The 20,995-nt window shown below is 36.7% G+C and overlaps 1 protein-coding gene across 6 annotated transcripts; it reads right to left on the reverse strand.

Annotated features, from left to right (window-relative positions):
* Nucleotides 1–195: 195 nt before the first annotated feature.
* Nucleotides 196–16,235, reverse strand: tmem269 (transmembrane protein 269). 6 transcript variants are annotated; one of them, XM_061735371.1, is made up of 8 exons: nt 16,165–16,235; nt 13,752–13,807; nt 12,733–12,800; nt 9,076–9,223; nt 7,194–7,291; nt 5,223–5,366; nt 3,948–4,148; nt 196–2,911 (listed from the first exon to the last, which is right to left on the reverse strand). In XM_061735371.1, the coding sequence occupies exons 4-8, from the start codon at nt 9,114–9,116 to the stop codon at nt 2,802–2,804; spliced, it is 594 nt and encodes a 197-aa protein (XP_061591355.1). In that variant the 5' UTR covers nt 9,117–9,223; nt 12,733–12,800; nt 13,752–13,807; nt 16,165–16,235; the 3' UTR covers nt 196–2,801. The 6 variants fall into 6 exon arrangements, with proteins under 6 accessions (XP_061591355.1, XP_061591352.1, XP_061591350.1 ...); XM_061735368.1 differs by having other exon boundaries at nt 9,076–12,800; XM_061735366.1 differs by lacking the exon at nt 12,733–12,800 and having other exon boundaries at nt 16,165–16,229.
* Between the last annotated feature and the right edge of the window lie 4,760 nt (nt 16,236–20,995).

Consider the following 20,995-nt stretch of genomic DNA (forward strand, 5'->3'; position numbering starts at 1 on the left):
GAATACTTTTGACATCTCTGCCAATGGACTACGTCAAATACATTGTGTTTGTGAGCTCACCTGGTGGCCCAGTGGCTTTATATTTAAACTTGATGGAATGATGGATTAAACGCACTGAAACCAAGTTATTTTATTCGTATCTCTTTGTTGTTAAAATGTACAAACTTGAAAGCTCAGATCTTAGTCGGTCAGCTGTCATCTTTTTCACTCTTTATTATTAGGGAAAGTACAGTTTTGTATTCGTAATGCTCTCGGCATGCATACATTACTGTGATTTTACAGTTTAAAAACAAAAACATCCACACAGGAAAGCCGTATGCACTACTGAATATACAAGAGTAGACCTCTGAGTGCACTTTATATAGTCAGTTTTCTTCACAACAATGGTTATAAAATACCAGAGTGGACTTGAATTAATATTAAACCAGAACACATGAACAGTATACATATTTGCTTTTAACATATGCCTAAATTATGAGATTCTGCTCCATCTCATCAGAATTCCTTCTGAGAGTCAATTTACAGTCAAAAACTCAATTTACTGAAATTATAAAATATGGCTTCATGAAGTTTTAAATTGATTCAATGAATGAACTCATATGATAAGAGATGTCCATCTTGTTTCTGAGCTTAGGGATGGTGCTGTTCAAAGACTGGAATCAAACGTCACTAGTTTTTATAGCTGAGAACACACATTTTTCTGCAACCCTCTGCTAAAATCGTCATTGGGCTTCTGAACAAAAACAGTACCAAACTTTACAATTTGTCCATTTGTCACCTATAATGCAAAGGCACAAATTATACCCGTTAATGAGTAACGCCAGGATTGCTACAAAAGGAATGCTCTACAAAAAAGTGATGTCCTTCAAACAATATTAGCCATGTTGAAAGAGTGTCATCACAGTTCTCCCGTCCTCCATCGGTAGGTGTGACGTTTCTGCAGCATCTTCCTTGTGATCCCGGCCAGAGCCGGCTGCAGTGCAGCAAACAGCACGGTGACAACTTCCCCCCACTGGATGGCAGGAGAGGCAGCGTTTTCAGACTGTTTCAGCTCTCAAATGGTCGATTCACACTGACTGAACCACACCAAACGGACAACAAGTGTCGTTGCACAGCTAAAGTTGTTGGAGTTGCATTTCCACGTGGACTGCAGATGTGAAAGCACCTGCAGTGAAGCCATACATGCAGCTGGGATGGCGATCCAGAGTGCATTTAATTACTGCTTAAATTTCAATGCCTCTTAAAACAGAGACAAACGCGTACAATGACCACATAAAAAAAAATCACACATTGAGGAAAGATGGACATCTAACATTTCTTGGACAGAGTCACAACTTGGTAAAAAGCTGGAAGTCTCAAAAACTAAAGTCTGATATTTATAAAAGCTGGAGTTGTGGCCACCTGACTTACAAATCAACGTATTTACAACAAACAGTGAAACAGCAAATCAAACGCAACCCTGAAATCAGAAAGTTTGGATGATACAGACCGTACAAGTGGGAAAAGAACAAGACAATAGGGTGATGATTACATCTACTTTGACCTTTATACTTTTGCAGACTTTACGAACCCAAGATATATATATTTTTATTTTTCCAACTTAATTTCATTTCTTATCATGTATCTACTTTGCATTTTAGACCTGCAACACATTTTGGGACATTTACCACGTTATAAATGTTATTCTTTCTCACTTAACACTTAAGTTGTTATTTTGTTCCATTCTTAAAAACACGTTTAAGTTGTGCAAAAGCCTAGGGTTAATGTTGTATTTTTCACTTCAAAACTCTCTTTGTCCCTTTATGTGATTGTGCTTTACATCGTCTTTTTTAAAATAGAAAAACTTGTAGTCTTAAAGAATAAAATCTCAATGTACTCTCTTCGGTCCCTCTACTATCCATGAATTGTCTCCATATTAACATTTCCAAAGTGGTTGGCCAGAAATGCAAAAATTAATATATATTAACAAATGAAACGATAATTAAAAATAATGGAAAATATCAGGGGTTCATCCAGAATGCAAATAACTACAAATAGTAAATGTAAAAACTAGCGTTTTGCTTTGTTTTCTCCCTGGTACTGTTCCAACTCTCTCTGATTTGAGGTTGTACGGTGAGTGACAGAATTGTTATGTTAAAAAGCTCCTTTTACGATCACTTCATCATGGAAAAGATTACAATCCTGATACAAACACAGGATGGTTCTATATGAATGCCCATTACTCAGTAACATAGATCTGTGAGGACGTGGAATACTTAGTCCTGGAAAGGCTGCTAAAAGTCATGGATTTAAGGCCATTCAAACTCTTTCTCTTGTGACGGCGTCCACTGTCATAAATGTAAACCTTACGAGACAGGAGGATGTTATCTCCACTGAAATTGGTTCTTTTTTCTTCCTTTCTATCTTTTTTTTTAAATCCTATGAGAAGGAGATGTCCCTTGCTGCAACATTTTTCAACACTCATGAAGGGTAAGATTAATACTGAAAAAAGGACATTAAACAGGAGGTAAAACTGAAGAAAAGGTGGTTTTGAGGCATGCGACAAAGCCTCTGGAATGAAGACAGAAGACAGCAAGAAGCATTCAAATGTCCTCCTTATCGCTCATTCAAATTCTCAGTCTTCAATCAAGGTGTCACATCAAAATAAAGGTTAAATAGTACAAATGTTCACCTGTGAAACGTGTGAGCATTTAGAGCTTGGATGCTGCGTGACAGTAAGGAGCAGCAGTCTAAGCCTCCGTGAGCCCAGGCGGGCCGGAGGGGAACCTACGTGGAGGATTTGGACCATGCCAGCAGCCCTTTTACACTTTTGTGCTCCAAAGAGATGTCGGGAACAAAATATAGGAGACGGACCACAGCAGGTAGTACACGCACGCCGGGGGGAAGGAAGAGCAGAACACCATGGCAATTCCTGAAAGGAAATAAATGGAAAATAGGTTGAAATGTCATTATAGCTTCTTAAAAGGCAATAAATAGTTGCGGAATGGGAAGAATCAAGAGATGTCAAAAGAATTAAATTCTATATTATATCATTTTTCCTCACAAGAAGTACGTGTTGAGATATTGCTCTGATATTAAGAAACTTTATGGTTTTATTCACAAATATGTGCAAATCTAGTTTAAGTAGAAGAAGAAAGAAGCTCCAGCAGAGATGAGACGTGTTGTAGTCAGTACTTGAGTTGTAAAAAAAAATCAGGGGGGATGGTGGATTTTATCATATGGGGACAGATAATTTGTGCTGATTACAAATAATATAATATATTACAAATAATAGCAGTGACCAAAACACCTTCAGAAATACTGCAGGAATGACATAGCAGCAGTTAAATGCAGCCTTCTGTAAGCTTTAAATATCCACTGGGCTTACATCAAATACATCAAAACACAACAATAAAAAACACTTTTCTGAACTTACCAATATGACTCTGTCCTTCACAGGATAAGTAAAATGGATCACTGCAAAAACTCAAAATCTTAACAAGAATATTTGTCTTATTTCTAGTTAAAATGTCTCATTTTAGTAAAAAAAATCTTATTACACTTAAAACAAGACTCGTCACTGGAAAAAACAACAATTTTCACCTGTTTCAAGTAGATTTTCACTTGAAATAAGTAGAAAAATCTGCCAGTGGAACAAGATTTTTTTGCTTGTAATAAGAAGATAAATCTTGTCCCACTGGCAGATTTTTCTACTTATTTCAAGTGAAAATTTACTTGAAACAGGTGAAAATTGTCAAATAAGTTATTTTTCTGGTGATGACTCTAAATGTTGAAATAGCAGTAAAACCACATTCATTGATGAAATGACATAAGGGATGGAAAGGGGGGATTGCAGTTTTACAGGGGGGATGATTTTTACCGTTTTTATTTCAGGGGGGGATGCCATCCCCCCTCATCCCCCCTCATCTCCAGTACTGGTTGTAATGGATTTTGATGTATATTTTTACCTCCAGCATAGACAGCTTTCTTCCAGGCCTGGGACTCCAGCACTCGGTCGTGGGGGTAGAAGTTCTGGCTGATCATGAAGAGGATCATGGCCACCGCGATGACCCGTAGCAAGGCCATGTTTCCCCCTGAGAGCAACGAGGCGCTGGCCAGGATGGCTGATGAGTAGATGCAGGGCAGGCCGCGGTACACGAACGGGATTCCTGTTCAAAACAAATCAAATGAGTTCCTTTTTAAGAGAGTTGCAAACTTCTGGCAACTGGTTGCAACTGCAATATCCTTGATAACAGTACAGAATATTCCAGTAAACCCTCAAACACTTATTTTAAATAATTTATCCACAATTAATTCTTCACTATGTCAAAATCAATTTTGCTTGCTGGCCTAACAGCAGCAATAAAGATCATGGCAGTAAGATGGAAACCACCACACACGCTTAACATCTCCCATTGGTATTTGACTTTTCTTGATATTATCTATCCAGAAATATCTACAGCCCGAATCCATAATGCAAAACAACAAAATATTTTAGTTTAGCATATGGCAACAGATCAAATTAAACTTGAAAGATGTATTTAAAATGGATATAGACTACCTTGTTGCAGCTATCCTTGTCCAGTTTTTGATATTATTATGTTTTGCCTTTGTTTTATTTTGTCCTTTTTTGTGTTTTATTGTTGTATTATCTTTTTTTATTAATTATTAATTGTTTTCATCGAATGCTTAAGTCCGAGGGGTGGGTTTGGAAGGGGGTGAAAATATGTGTATAATGCTTGTTTGACATCATTACACTGCAAAAACTCTAAATGTTGACAAGAATATTTGTCTTATTTCTAGTTAAAATGTCTCATTTTTAGTCAAAAAATCTCATTACACTTAAAACAAGAGTCATCCCCAGAAAAATAACTTGTTATTTGACAACTTTCACCTGTTTCAAGTAAATTTTCACTTGAAATAAGTAGAAAAATCTGCCAGTGGAACAAGATTTATCCTCTCATTACAAGCAAAAAGATCTTGCTCCACTGGCAGATTTTTCTACTTATTTTAAGGGAAAATCTACTTGAAACAGGTGAAAATTGTTGTTTTTTTCACTTGTTTTAAGTGTAATGGGATTTAATGGGATAAGATAAATATTGTTGTTAAGATTTTGAGTTTTTGCAGGGTGTGGATGCCACCGTTTATAATTAAAAAAAAGAAAAAAAAAAAAAAACATTTGATCACAAAAAAAAGAGAGCCTGAAAGGATTTCAGTGGAAAGCACAGCTCACAATTACTCACCGCTTGAAAAGAAACAAAGACGGACAAACACGGACAGGACGTAGCACATGCACAGGATGTTGTCCAGCAGGTCGGGCGTCCGCAGCAGCAGCGACGTAGCGATCCCGAAGGTGGTGAAGTCTGCAAAGTCATCGAGCTTTGCACCTGAATGGAACAAAGAGGTCAATAAATAAACAATAAGAGTTTGAATTGTTGAAATGTTTCAGTCTTAATAATGTGGCGTTGAAAGCCCCAATGGGATATATTTCTATTCAAACACTACCTGAACCATGAGTTCCTATTCTGTGACAGCTAAAGTAAATGTATTTAAAGTTGCTGCCAGCCCTGAGCTGCACGTGACATTGGCATGGTGCGTGTACATGCAAAAAATCTCCAAGCGGAAATTTCAGTGTCAGCCCAATGGGCAGCCTTTTCTATAAACAAAATTCTCCGCTGCCTTGTCTCTTTATCCCGCAGGAGCACATAGCATGTTTTCAGCAAATGAGGATGAGGTGATTCAGGCCGTGGCTCGAATGAGCGAGGTGGAATTCCGCAGCCCAGGGGTCAACAATTTTAGCAATTTCAGATATGCAGAGAACCCAAAGCAACGGGATAACATAGACAATTGGAGTGGGATCCCATGGCATTAGGCTGCTTAATCAGAAAGTGACTGTTCATTTGACAAAATACATGAAGGGGGGGGGGTGGGCACAAATAGGTCCACCTGCAAAGTCATGCAGAAAAAAAGCCTGTTGAGACACAAAGCTGCCTGTGCAGCCAACAATGATGCACCTGGGAGCTATTCTGAGCCTCGGAGAAAATGTGAGCTCGTCCGTCGAGCTTATTTATAAAACACCTTACCTTATGTAAGATATTCTAAATGTTTTGCAAGCAAAAGATAAAGTCAGAAGAAAATGCTAATTATGATACCATTAATTTAAAAATAGTCATTTTGAAAATAATTGAATTGCACTACATGATACTTAAGGGGTAACAAACAATATTAAAAGCCTGAGAATAAAATCAACAGGGGGTGGAGGACTGGAGACAAGACTGATTTGCTGAAGTTACAAATTACAGCGTAAAAATATGTATGACTCTTCTCTAAGAAGTACGACGGAGCATTAGGGCCAAACTAAGAAAAAAAGAAATAAAGTCATAATAATATGAGAATAAAGTCGTAAAATAACGAGAATAAAGTCATAATATTACGAGAATAAAGTTGTAATATTTTGAGAATAAAGTCGTAATATTTTGAGAATAAAGGCGTAATATTACGAGAATAAAGTCGTAATATTAAATATATTATAAATATATAAATATAACTTCTCAAGATGCTCAATATTCCTCATTTTAACACAGGGAGAAGATGCTCTTCCTGTTAGAGTTCTCATAAATTATATTCTCATAATATTACGACTTTATTCTCATAAATTACGACTTTATTCTCGTAATATTACGACTTTATTCTTGTAATGTTTATTCTCGTAATGTTACCACTTTATTCTCATAATGTTACGACTTTATTCTCGTAATATTACGACTTTATTCTATTAAGACTTTATTGTCGTATTATTACGACTTTATTCTCGTAATATTACAACTTTATTCTCATAATATTACGACTTTATTCTATTACAACTTTATTCTCGTAATATTACAACTTTATTCTCATAATATTACGACTTTATTCTCGCAACATTACGACTTTATTCTCATTATATTATGACTTTATTCTCGTAATTTCCAATTATTTATTTTTTGTCATAGTTGGGCCCTAATACTCCGACGAAAGAAGAGCTGTAAGACTAACCAAAGTTTTTCAGTTGCAGAATTTCTTTTAACTGGCTGCCTTTGTTAATGACTTTGTGCATCCAATTAGAAAGTCCAGACAAAAGGCTGTGCGGGAGAACCATGCCAACCCCCTACCAACGCCCCCCCCAGTTGAAGTTTATCTATGGTAAAAGCTCCTGACCACAACACTCCACTTACCCAGTGCAGAACAGGCATTGAGTTGCCTGGCAACGGCTCCATCTGCCAAATCCAGCAGGTAGCCAATCAGAACCAGCCAACACGCAGCGTGGTGGTGCCTGGACAAAACAAGAGTGTGTTTGGTTCAACCATTCGATGATAGCAACCCCTTTTGAAGGTTTCACCCGTGGAGAAAGGGGAAGACTACCAGAGATATAAATAGTGTTACAAATAAAGTCAAGTAACTTGAAGAATCACAGTGTATTGATGAACCTGTACACTAGTTCAGTGTCTCCCAACCTGGGGTCCGGGCCCCCCCTGGGAGGGCGCCAGAGATCTCTGGGGGGGCGCGAAACTTTGTTTGCTTTGAGGATTTGTAGTTGTAAAAATTATATTTACACATGTTAAATAAATAAAAAATCATAATAACACACCTAATGGAATACAGTAATCCAAGTCTGAATAAACCCACTTAGAAATATATTTTGGTCATTTTAAAATACTTTATCAGGATAAAAACTTAAAAACATATTATTATATCATTATTCAACATTTAATCATACTACTACTCTGACAGGTTGTTAAAGGAAAAATGTTAAAAAATGTTGCTCTCATATTAAAAGAGACATTTTTCAGAAATATGTTTATGTCCTTGCAATTATTTTTCGTGTGTATTTTATACATTGGTGACACAAAAGGAAGGTGAGAAAAACAAAGTACAGGGTAAACAAAAGAGAAATGTATCAAAAAAACATAATTAATGTTCATTTTTTCCAATTAAATGTTTGTAACGAATAACTTCTCTTTTGCTGCTAGTACGTACGGGTCGGGGGGCCCGGCTGGTCTTAGACACAAGTAGGGGGGGCTCCAAGGAAAAAAGGTTGGGAACCACTGCACTAGTTAGTTTTTTTTTTATATACATATGAGAAGAAATGTACATCCGTCTCTTTCCTGAATCATTGTGTCCCATTTGATCCCAAAAATAATCTCTTTATTAAATATAATACTCTAAAATTCCATGATATAGCAGAGCAGAAAACTGTTCTATTCGCCTTTAAAGCTCAGCAGAAACTGCTTCCAAACTGCATTGAGGACCTGTTCTAAATAAAAGAAACCCGCTATGAACTGAAGGGGAAACTCATGTTTGGGATGACGACAGCAAGAACTAATATTAAAAAGAGATGGACATCAATTAAGGCTAGAGAAATTTGGAATAGTTGTGACAACGACCTAAAAATGTGCAGTTCTATCTTCAAGTTTAAATAAATGTTTAAAGAAAATACTGTAAATAAATATAAAACACTATAATTATAAACTATATTATCAAAAACATTCAATTTTATATTTTTCTTACTTATTTTTGTCTTCTTTATGTATTGTTTGTTTCCACGGAGTAATGTTAATGTCTCAGATTTAAGCTGATCATAAGATAAAAAGGGTAGGCACTATAAGCTACGGCTTCAGTCTACACCTTTTCGGCAAAAGAAATGTTTATTTTACCTTTTCATCTTATTTTGTAAAAAAAAAAGTGTTTACAAGCCGAAATAAAGATAAAAAAAAAACCCTGCTATTGATATTGTATACTGCTATGTTGTACGCTGCTGCTACTGCTTTATTGATTCTTTTGACCCCGAAGGCCAATTCACATTAAAGGATGAGCATGCGAGCTCCTAAACTTGTGTAATGTCTGTTTGTCTATCGTTTCTGATTCATTTGTCTGTTGTTGTGCTGTCTTTTACTAAATCGTGTTTTTTGTGCTGCTATAGTTACTAAAATGTTGTTTTCTGGTGCGGTTGTTAACGCATCCACTTCTCTAAATCAGGCCTATAGATTTTCCCGATCCTGCAGCTGACCCTGACCTGTGTTTCAGATAGAGACGCCCATTAACGGCACATTCACTCACCCGTTAAGACTGCAGAGAATGGAGGCCATCCCCATGACCATGTTGGCCACCGACAGAGCATTTGCTGCATTTTTACGTGCAAATTCTTTGATCTGAAGCCCCGTGGCCGGATCGCTCAGAAAGATCTTGTTGGTGTACTGGAAGAAATCTGAGACCAAACAACAGCAGCAGTCAGTAGTTGTCTGTGTGAGCTCAGTAACCCCTACTGTGATCGGATGACCACATCAAACCACTTCTTTGAATTATATGTCCGTAATTTTTATAATTATCTCGTTCTGGGTCAAACTTCAGTTGGGAAAGTAACGTTAAAGCTTCAGAAAATGTTGTAGTCCATATAAAGGTGATCTGTACTGGAGGATATTTTATCATATGCTGCATGGCGATTGTTTATGCTATGTAAAACAAAATTTTTAGGGCTGGGACTTTATCGCGTTGATTACGATTTATTAATTACAGAAAAATAACGCGACAAAAAAAAGTAACGCATTAAATCGCAATTTACTTTTGCACTTAAACAGTGCGGAACATTTCTCATTGTTCCGCACTGTTAGGAGTGCAAAAGAGTTCCCGTAATACTGATGCACAGTACAATTTTAGTTTTAAAAAGCTACCGAGTGGAAACCTTGATAAGAGCACAGTTGTCTGCAAATTGTGCAAGAAAGAATTTACAAAATCCATTTAAATTGAAAAATGTTTTTTATTTTTACTTTTTTTTTTCCCCTTCCCTTTTATATTATTTTTCTCCCTTTTCCCTCTCTTTATGAATGAGTTATCTTCTTTTTATTTTTTATTTTACTTTTATTTATATAAACAGGGACATGATGTAAGCATGCAATATTGTATAACATGTATCACCTTTGTTCCAAATAACAATTTGAATGGAAAAAAAAAATTTAAAAACGTTGCTTCTCGTGTCAAATATTGATATGCGATTAATTGCGATTAATTAATTACAAAGCCTCTCATTAATTAGACAAATTTTTTTAATTGAGTCCCACCACTGAAAATTTTACTTCAAAATTGATTTTCCCCATCTTATGGAAAAAAAGTATGACTTACCAAGATGCATGTTTTTTGATGGGGACCGACCTTACGACACATTCATCCATTTTCAAAAGAATAAAAAAAAACGTGTTGCTGTAAAAACTCAATCAGTCAGTTGTGTGTAGCCTAGGGCATGCAGCAGTAACCAGTGCTTCATTATCTACCAATTATTGCTGGTATCTAAGCAGTAATTAATTACACATTTTAACTGTTACAAAAGCAGTCAGTGACATGCAGTAAACTTGAATATCAACAGCTAAAATTCTGAAAGAAAAATATCATTATCTGAACAGGATGCAGGTGAAGTGTTAGCATATAAGTGTGTGTCGCATTTGGGGTGAAAAACACTGAAATAGCGGTGTGGGGAACAGGCTAAGAACATTTAGGGGAAGGCTACATGCCCTACTGGCTACGGTGACGGTGAGATGGACCTACTGCGTTGACACACACTACACACTGACCTTACACAAGGACGTGCCAGCACTCACATGGCTAACCGGATCTATTAATGCCACTTTGGCCTGGGCTTTAATGGTGAAAGTGGCATGGGGGGTAACTCTACAGCTTGTTTTCGTGTTTTTATTAGCATGCAGTTTATTCTCAAACACTAAGTTCAGAGGGTCATGTTGTTAATGGCAAGACTTTATAAAGTGCTGTGAAGAAAATGATTAATGTCCTCCTGATTTGTTCAGTTTTTGTGACCCTTTTAGAATCTTTGACACAGTCAAGCATAAAACAGGAGTTTTACATATTACTTGTATTTATTTATTTAAGTAAAGCTGGGCATACACTGTGCGATATTTTAAATTGTTTGATTCAGCTCCATCTCAAACTGCACGACTAGATCGCGGAGTTCAAAAGTTCACAGCCCATGAGTCTCACACTGTACGACCCGATGCTCTGATGCGACCCGTCTGCTCACACTATACGATCATAATCCTCACGTCGGACTTCTGTTACTGGAACTGCAACGTCAAAAAGAAGTGGAAGAGGAGGAACCCCGAAGTGGGAGACACCGAAGATGCTCAGCAAAAACAAACTTAAGCCTGAATTATGGTTCCGCGTTAAATGGACGGCGTAACCGTACGGTGCGCGTCGCCGCGTAACCTACGCCGTAGGCTCTGCGTTGGTGTAACGCGGAACCATAAATCAGCCTTTAGCAATTTGTGCCATTCTGTTTGGCGATAAATGAAAAAAGATTAGACGTTAGACGTGATTGGACAAGGAATTGGCTGGGCAGACGTGGGAAATGTGGTGTTTTTTCCGCTATTAAAACATGATGTGTAATGTGAATTTGCAACACTTTAAACTACAAATAATAGTTTTTGACGTGACATCAGAGATTGTGCATGCTCTCTGTGAAAGGATGAGTCCAATCGGGTCGTAGCTGCTTCAACTGTGCGATTCCTTCACGAGGAGCGACCAGGATTTCAAACACGTTTGATTTTCTTGCGAGCACACGATTCGTGAGGTCGTCGTGAGGTGTTAATCTCTCGTCGTGAGGTGTTACTCTCTCGTCGTGAGGTGTTAATCTCTCGTCGTTACCCCACGTATACTGCACAAGGCACGACCAACGATTGGGTCGAAATCTGGCCCGATCCAAAAAATAGTCGCACGACTGGAAAATCGGTTCAAAACGAGCCGACAACCGCACAGTGTCTGCCCGGCTTAAGGTAATGGTGATAACCGAATACGCCGACTGTTCCATTTTGGTTCACAAAACTGCTTCAGTGCAGTATGGGATGGCAAACTTGATTCAGAAGTAACGTTTCTTTTACCCTTACTAGGAAACTCTGGTGTTGAATGACCTGAACCGGATCCACAACACTGATAAGCCCCACATCGTTACACTACCACCGCCGTGCTTGACTGAAGAAGACCCATCATGGTGCATAAACAACTCTCTGTTCTTTTGTGTTAGTTCTGTGGTTTTCTCTCATCGTTGCCACAGTCAGGGTGAAGGATTCCTTCAGTTCGTTTCATCCCTCACAGAATCCTGCAGCTTTGTAAACCTTTTCAGGCTGACAGCTGGAAAAGTGAGCTACTGTTTTAACCCGGAAGTAAACTTTATTTTTCTACAAATGATCTACTTAGGGTGTTATTTGACTAAAGAGAACAAACGACATTTAGGGTGTGCACGTCTACAACAGGTTATTACTTCAGTTCTAAATGTTCTTTTATCACTTTGTTTACAGTGAGGTGGATACATAAAAGACTAAATCAGGAGGAGATTGATCTTTTTTCACAGCACTGCATCGTTGCTTCAATCATCAATTTAGGCTAAATTAGTTTTGCAATGTGACGTTTTTGTTGTAGTGAGGTGAATATTTGCTTTGTGAATGATAGAAAAAAGCTACTTTTTCCATCATCATCATCATCAGCAGCATGGAAGCCTGCTGACACTGCCTCACTCCAGCCAAAATCAGCCCCCACAAATCAGATCGGATTTGTCTTTTTTGATTACAACAAACAAAGAAATCTTTGTTTTCTGTTAGCCTCCTCCTCCTCCTTGTAAAGCGTATTATTTTTCTGTCAAGTCATGGTGCTGTCCAAGACAATATGCACAGATAATGACCTGCAAATTTTGATATTTTTAATCGTTGCAGTAGCAACCTTTCACGAGATTTTCACCCTGAACTTCCCGTGACTCCAAAGCCAGGCGAGTTCAAGAGACTCTTCATCTGAAAGAAAACAGGTATGAGACAAAGCAGGAAGCCAAACAACAACTTGCACTTTTACTTGACAGCATGCTTTTTACTTCTCATGTTTGGAGTTTTAACACAAATCACAACCTGGCATATGTATTACTATCTAAATACTTTTTACAGGAAAAAAACACAGATCAACAGTTACTACTGCATTTAATAGTAATACCATATAACTGCCAGATGAATAATCGGGTTTATTAACTTTAGTAACAGTAAATACAATAACTGAGCCACACAGGTTCACTTAAACAACTTAATGCTCTGCTTTGGTTACTAATTGAGAAAAAGAAGGAAAAAAAAAAGAAAAACAGACACACTGTCAACTTCAAGCAGATCTCTATTTCTGGATTGTTGCCTAATGAGTGCAAAGCATGATGGGAAGGCCCTTGTTACGTAATACCCTGCTATGTTACCAGGTAACAGCTCAAAAGACTAAACGAGAAAAAGCTGGAGACTCACAGTTCACACCAAGGGTAATCAGAAATGAACTATTTACATTTTTAATGTCATCTGTGTTCCTTAAGCATTTTGAAAATCAGTGAGTAGCAATAAATCACCAGAGACCACCAGAGGAGGGTAAATCTCTGTTTATCTGTCATCAAAGTGCAGAAACTGCTTAGGTGTTTGTTAAAGAGTGTGAATGGACAGTGTCTCACACACCAAGCAATGGTTTTCCTCTGAACTTGCACATACCTTTTAAATCAAATACAAATAAATAATAGCTGCAATGTACTACAAGCCACTCATTTTACATGTTTTTTGTCCAGTTTTATTCCGTCAAGGAATATTATGAATTACAGAGGCACATAAGTGTTTATTTTCCTGACCAAATTTATCCAAAAACCTCAGCCATAATCCTTGGTATCCAAGTAGGTGTACAGTAATCCTGATATAAGGAGAAGAGATTGAGAAAAGAGAACATACCAGAGGAGGGAGTCAGGAGGATCATGATTGTCTCCGGCTCACTACACAAACAACAGCTAAAAAAGAAAAGAAAAAAATAAGCAGGTGGAAAAGAACAATACATTTATCAAGTCCATAGGTGTCAAGTAACGAAGTACAAATACTTTGTTACCTTACTTAAGTAGAAATTTTGGTTATCTATACTTCACTGGAGTAATTATTTTTCAGACGACTTTTTACTTTTACTCCTTACATTTTCACACAATTATCTGTACTTTTTACTCCTTACATTTTAAAAACAGCCTCGTTACTCTATTTCATTTCGGCCTTTAAAAAAAAACTATCCAGTTAAATTGCTCCATCCGGATAGAGTGAATTTGGTTGTGGTTGTTTCAGATGTTCTTGTCCAGTTTTGTTCTTACATCCGTTCCCTCAGATTCCTGCAACTAAACTTGGATGTACATTCCAATAAAGGTTAGGATAAATGATAACATGCCTCTGAAGTTTGACTTTTTGCACCATTACAATACTTATAGGCAACTAGTCATCATATCTGCTGCTCTCTGAAACACATGTTAATGCTCAATAGTACACATATATGGTTCTTTAATATATTTACATTATACTAAGATGCATTCATTTTCAATGGCTTTTGTCCTTAATGGCCTTTTTCCCCCTTACATTACTTTTACTTTTATACTTTAAGTAGTTTTGAAACCAGTACTTTTATACTTTTACTTGAGTAAAAAACTTGAGCTGATACTTCAACTTCTACAGGAGTATTTTTAAACTCTAGTATCTATACTTCTACCTGAGTAATGAATGGGAATACTTTTGACACCTCTGATCAAGTCTGTGTAATTCAATGATGATCAACATCCCATATATTGTACTCAACACCAGCAGCTTTTCAATTGCACGCTAGAATACTTAGCTGTTAAATTGCTGTATCAAGTTGGGGGAGGTTGGTGGAAGGTAAAGAAAGTAAATTAAGCAAAATAATGTACGATTGTTTAATTAGACTGTACAAAGCAGATGTATTTCAGTCACCATGGATTCTGCTAGTAAAGCGGATACTGGATGACTGTGGTTTATCTCAAACGTGGAATAACATTGACTGGTTGAAACTAACTGTTGAGCAAAGGTTGAAAGATCAATTTCTGCAAAAATGGCGAAGTGAACTCTATAGGATGAACATCATGTGATATTTATGTAGAGTTTAAGCAAGAGTTTAAGCTAGAACAGTACTTATTATGTCAAAATCAAAAGTATAGACAGGCCATTTGTAATTTTAGGATGAATAACAGCATAATACCAAAAGTCACAGGAAGGTGTAAAGGTCTGGATAGAAGTCAGGGATTCTGTAACTTCTGGAATGTCAACCGTATTGGAGATGAGTTTCATATTTTGTTCGAATGTAAAAATGTAAATATAATGAATCTCAGACAAAAATATTTACTAAAGTATACTTTGTATAATTATACAAACCGACCATCTATGTTTAAATTGATTGTGTTACTATAATCTAATAAGTTAAATGTTATTTATAAATTAGGCACCTTTTATAAGAATGTCCTTCCACTGTTCAAATGATATTTATTTTGCAAATTGAGTATTTTAATTGAACATGTACATGTACACTTGCTATAAATGTACAATCGTTTGTATACTTGTGCTCCATACCATGTGATCATGGTGGTGAGTTAAATACATGATGATGATGAAGTTGGAAATGAATCTTAAAGGAAACATTTCACTAGGTCCTTCATAAAACATGTCGGCTGGAGCAATTATCCGTCCCGTCTTCATGCTGCGCCTTCTGCTTTTGCATTAGGCTATACATTGACATCCTATAACATATCTGATATACCACACGATGAATCAGACTAGAAATCTAATCCTATTTCTCTGATACTGCGACAGTGTAACCTGTCTGCAGATGCATCAGCATCAGCATCAGCTTCAGACCTGCAGCAGATGCCTGTCATTCCTCCTCATAATTAAGGCATAAAGAAGGATAGTAGTTAAACTTAACACTTGTCATTTTTATAAACCCCACATTTTTGTTAAAAAACTAAGAAAAGAAAGAAAGCAAAAAGGCTAGAATAAGTGCCTAACCTGCGTTGCGACAGTCAAGAAAATTGCAGAGGTGTTTTTAGAATATGACCACACATGTAGACTAAATACAGAAGCTTTTTCTCATCTTACCTGAAAAGGAGATCCACTGATTTCTTAGTTTACCAAATGGAGACGTGGCAATGCACACAAATACTGCAAAATATGTTTTGATTGTTTTGTATTTTCTATTTTCTCCCTGGATGACGCAGTCTTTTTCCAGTTTTTTTTTTTTTTTTTTTTTTTTTTTTCTACGTCTGACTCTTATTTAAATTTGTACTAGATCTCACTACTGTACACAAAACGTGAGACGGGTTACCTGTCAAGTTTGCCCAGTGCGATTTCAGCGCGTCCTTTTAAAGAGCGACGGTAAATCCGCTGGAATATTCCGCCGGAAATGACGCTCCGGAGCGCCGCTTCTAGTCTCTTCTGTCATGTTGATGCTTCATTCCTAAAGGGAGAAACTGTAATATTCCAAGGTTGAATCCTGATGACATATATGTCGGTAATATTTGTCCTTTACTAAGCATTAGATATATTATACAGAGAGATATTGTTTCTAAACCTGCAGCAGTTTTCTATTGGAATAACTTATATAATGAGATAGATTGGAAAAACACATGGGTCTTGTCAAGAAAATATATTATTACAAACAAAGTAAGAGAGGTTACTTTTAAAATACGTCATATATGCTATCCAATCAAGACCAATCTTATTAAATATAAGATACACATTGACACCCTCGTTTCTTTTTGTGGTAATGTGGATGAAACAATATCTCACTTATTCTGGAATTGCACATATACTCATATTCTCTGGAATGACCTTAATAATTTTATAAATGCTAAAGTTGATTCTTCCTTTAAGTTGAGCATTCAACATGTACTATTTGGTGTATCAAAAAATGATATGACAAGCCCAGACAAAGTATATTTAATCAACCTTCTCTTAATTATTGCTAAATATCATATTCACTGTATTAAATTTGCTAGCCAACGTCCAAATATAATTGTTCTCAAAGCTATATTAATATCGTATTCCGACAGTCCTAAACAGAGCGTAAACCCCAGAGCGGTTAAAACGAGAAGCCTATGTGAAAAATATGATATTTCCTGATTTAAAAAAAAAAAAAAATCCTCCTTAAACCTCAAGCCTTCTATTTTATTTTGATATATAATTTACTGTCCTTAATTTGTAACTGCATTTTATCCTGAAGTTGTGTACCTTTTCTGTATATATCTGTAAAAAAATAAAATAAATAAAAGAAAAATATATATATTGATGGTTCATACTTATGAAAAGCCACTTGAGTTACTGTGAATCTAAAACAAGTCAACCTGTACTGATGCTGAGTGGAATAGAACTATCTGATAGAAAGTGTAATAATAAACATACTCGCCAGTGTTTTCAAAGAATGAATAGAGTTGTGCCTAGAGGCAAGTTTTACTGGAGGTCCCAAAGGTACCCCGTAAATATTGCATATTTAATAAGGCTTAAGAAGTACATTTTAAAATACTTCATAATATATACCCAGTTAGTAGTATTTTTTCTAAATTTACTGATGTTGATGATTCCTGTACTTTTTGTAATCATAATACTGAAACAATTTCACATCTGTTTTTTTATTGTGATATCTCTAAAAAGTTTTTGAATGATGTTGAATCTTATTTTTTTGATGCTGCTAAATCTAAATACTCTCTTAGCCTTAAAGATGTTATTTGCTATTATGTTAACTCAGAAGATTATGCTCTTGAATACTTCCTAAAACTTTGTTATCCTATATGCACAATGTTTTATTCACACACAAAAATTCGCAAAATCAATACCTAAGATTGTCCCTTTTCTCCTGGAACTTAACTCTTTGCTTAAATCTCTGATTTTGTTAAATAACAAAAAAAGTAATACCTTATTGAGACATTATGAAAAGTTTTTTCCTGAAACCCCTGTTTGATTTATTTTTTTATTTATTGGTACTCTTAATTTATGTATTATTTAGTTTTTTTTTTCTTAAACCATCTCTTGTAATGACTTACTTTTATTTAATATATATAACTACCCCTGATGTAATTGATATACTTTTATGTACTGTCAACAATGTGCTGTTTGTTGTTATTTCAATAATAAATAAATAAAAAAATAATAATAATATTGATGGTTCAGACTAAAATTGTCTGAATGATCAACTCCAAGCTAAGATTTTGTTCTTAGTTTATAATTCATCTTAACGAGAAAGAAAGAAAGGGAGCAGCCTCGTTAGAGTAGATAAAATTAAACCCATAAACATGAACTTGTGAGATTTCTTTGTGTCCTGCGGTAAAGCTACATTAAGATATTGTAGTGGCCGGTTGGCTAATGAACACTGGACTTAGTGCTATTTACATGGTAATGTTTTCAAGTCTGAATACATGGGTAACCACAGACCATTGTTCTAGTAACCACCTAACTAATAGCAATTAATTTATGATAATCTTAGCCCGTACTCTAGATAAGCACCAGCAGGGGGCCGGTACACTACCACTAACAAAACTGGCTTCTCTGATTTCCAGCTCGGGAGTTTCAGAGTGAGGCTTTCAAATGTATTATAATTGCGTTTAGGTTTAGATTCTGTTTGAAGACTGGAGTGATAAATTGAGGTGATAGATGAGATTAAAAAAAGTGATGAACTCAGTCAAGTCACCACAACACAACACAAGTCACGCCATGATGTAGTCACCAAAGTTCAAGTTCTGGAAGCAAAGTGAGAAGTTGTTGTTCTTTCCCACTTTCTTGTGTTGTTGTTATTTCAATTGAGCTATAAACCAAAACGGGATTAATACGTGTATGAATAGAACTATTGACTGGCGGACAAAATAATGTAATACTTAAACTCTTTCACTAATAAGCCTTTATTAACACATAATCAATGATTACGCAAATACAGTAACAGAGCAGTTAGGTTTGCTTTTTATGTGATCAAATGTACGAGCAACTTTAAACTTACACCCGCCTCCCCACTATTCCATCTTAAACAGATTAACAACTATCTCTGCTATAACTGACTTGATCAATATCCTAAAAGTTTAATTGATTTGAGCCTAAATTCTCTTTTAAGAAGTGTTCCTGAAATTCTTTTGAGCAGTGTAGGCCAGCAGAGGCTTCATGGGTCTTTCCATGCTAATCTTCTTCTGCAGGGTTTGCTTTATTTGAAATCACTATTAGAGTTGTGTGCAACTTCTGGTGTATAAAGTTGTTTATGTTATGTTTATGTAATAATTGCTCGGTGGTCATGTTCTGGATCTCTGGAAAACGCCTAGAAACAACTTCTGTTGTAATAGACGCTATATAAATAAAATTGAAATGAAATTGAATTGAAAATGCATCGTGATGGGAAGTTGGGTGGAGTTAATGATGGGGAGGCAGGACACTATGTTTTGGGTCTGTGATGTCACAATACTCTGCATATCTGAATGCCTTTTTGAAGAAAAATGAAGTAAAATGAAAGGAATCTTAAATTCATACATTCAAATTGAATTTTCTCAGAATTTTTTTGAATGTTTTGAGCCCAAAACCTTCCTTTTAGTAACAATCACGCACACATATCCTTCAATTTCCCCACTTCAAGCATTTTTTATTTTTTACCAAGAATTACCCCGTAATTTTACACTAGAAGCACGTTTCCGTCCTTCCTTTTGACTTTCAACGGTATTTTCTCTTCCTTAAAGTTATCAAAAATATCCTCCGTAAAAAAAAATGTAACTCCAATACATGAGTGATGCAACATCAAGGTTGTTTCTTATGTTCTGGTGAATCATACAGGTTAGGTTGCTTTTAACAAGATTACGCCTCATCTCACAAATTATTCACAATAAACTGATTTAGAGGAAAATATATCAGAGCAGCTGAGAAGTGAAGTAGACAACAAGGGAATGCTGCGGCTCGGCCTTGGTGTGGCTCCTTTTAAAAAGGTATGCAATTTTAAAGGTCTCTTGTTGTTTTGTCGACAAATAGTAACCCGTCTATAAATGACTGAAGTCTAAGTCGTCATATGATGCATCAAAAACAGCAACCTGTGTTTTTCTTGCATTAAACACCATCCCGGATTCACGGTAAAGACTGACATTTGGCCAACAAAAGCACTGAATTCTGGTGCCTGGATCTGGAAATGTACTTCACAACTCATTTTCCATCCACACATTACAAATATAAACACAAACTACACACAAATTACAGTAAAAAGGTTGTGAACTGTAAAAACTGAAATAAACCCCCCTGCAAGGAAAAAGTCCCTTCCAATACAAATAAACTAAAACTATAGATTTGTATTGGTTATGAATTGGAATAAATTGGATGTTTTAGTTTAGTTTTTTTTTGCCTTTCAAGGCAACAAGGAAGAGACAAATTTTACAATTTGACTGAAAAAGGCTCAGGCAGAAGCAGAGCTTATTAATGCCCGCCTACTATACAACTTAAGCTACACAATACATGGTGTCAAGTGTGAAGGGAAAAAAAAGAACTAAAGAAAGAACAAAAAAATAAAAAAAAACAAACATATAATATATACATATACTGTACATACACTTGCATACATGTACACACATAGATGCATATTGTCACAAGGCGTGGTGTTGAGGACCCAAACGCAAGGAGAGAGGGAGGCTGGAGGCAGGAGTTCTCAAAAAACAGAAGGATTTATTCCACAAAAAAGCCAAACTAAAATGCTGCAGAGCAGGATCAAAAACAACTCACGTATACGGGGATCGAAAACCAGGAGTACATGGAGGGAACAAACAGTACGGACCGACAGGCAACAAAGGAATGACAAGACCAGATATACACAGGGGATAACGAGACACGACGAGACACAGGTGCAGACACAATCAGGGCAAAGGGTAAACAGGAGGGACAGAACTAAAACTCAAACTGGGGGGAAGTGTCAAACCCTGACAGTACCCCCCCCTCAAGGGACAGATCACAGATGTCCCAACAGTCCACACCCAGGGCGGGCAGAGGGGGCCCAGGCCCCACACGGCCAAAGTTCTGGGGGCCGTCCTCGGGACTGAGCAGACCAGCGAGAGCGTTCCGGGGGCCGTCCTCGAGGCCGGGCAGACCGGCGAGAGCGTTCCGGAGGACGCCGACGGGGCCGGGCCAACCGGAGAGTCATTTTGGGGGCC

The sequence above is a fragment of the Cololabis saira genome, chromosome 12 (assembly GCF_033807715.1).
Source record: "Cololabis saira isolate AMF1-May2022 chromosome 12, fColSai1.1, whole genome shotgun sequence".
Taxonomy (NCBI): Eukaryota; Metazoa; Chordata; class Actinopteri; order Beloniformes; family Belonidae; genus Cololabis; species Cololabis saira.

What these genes read in the sequence shown, in the direction of transcription:
- tmem269 (XM_061735366.1), bottom strand. Translation starts at nt 13,776, where the DNA reads ATGATCCTCCTGACTCCCTCCTCTG. An exon ending in ATTCTCTGCAGTCTTAACGG is followed by an intron (nt 7,292 to 9,075) that starts GTGAGTGAATGT and finishes TGTTTTGTCCAG; the next exon opens with GCACCACCACGCTGCGTGTT. An exon ending in CAATGCCTGTTCTGCACTGG is followed by an intron (nt 5,367 to 7,193) that starts GTAAGTGGAGTG and finishes TGTTCCATTCAG; the next exon opens with GTGCAAAGCTCGATGACTTT.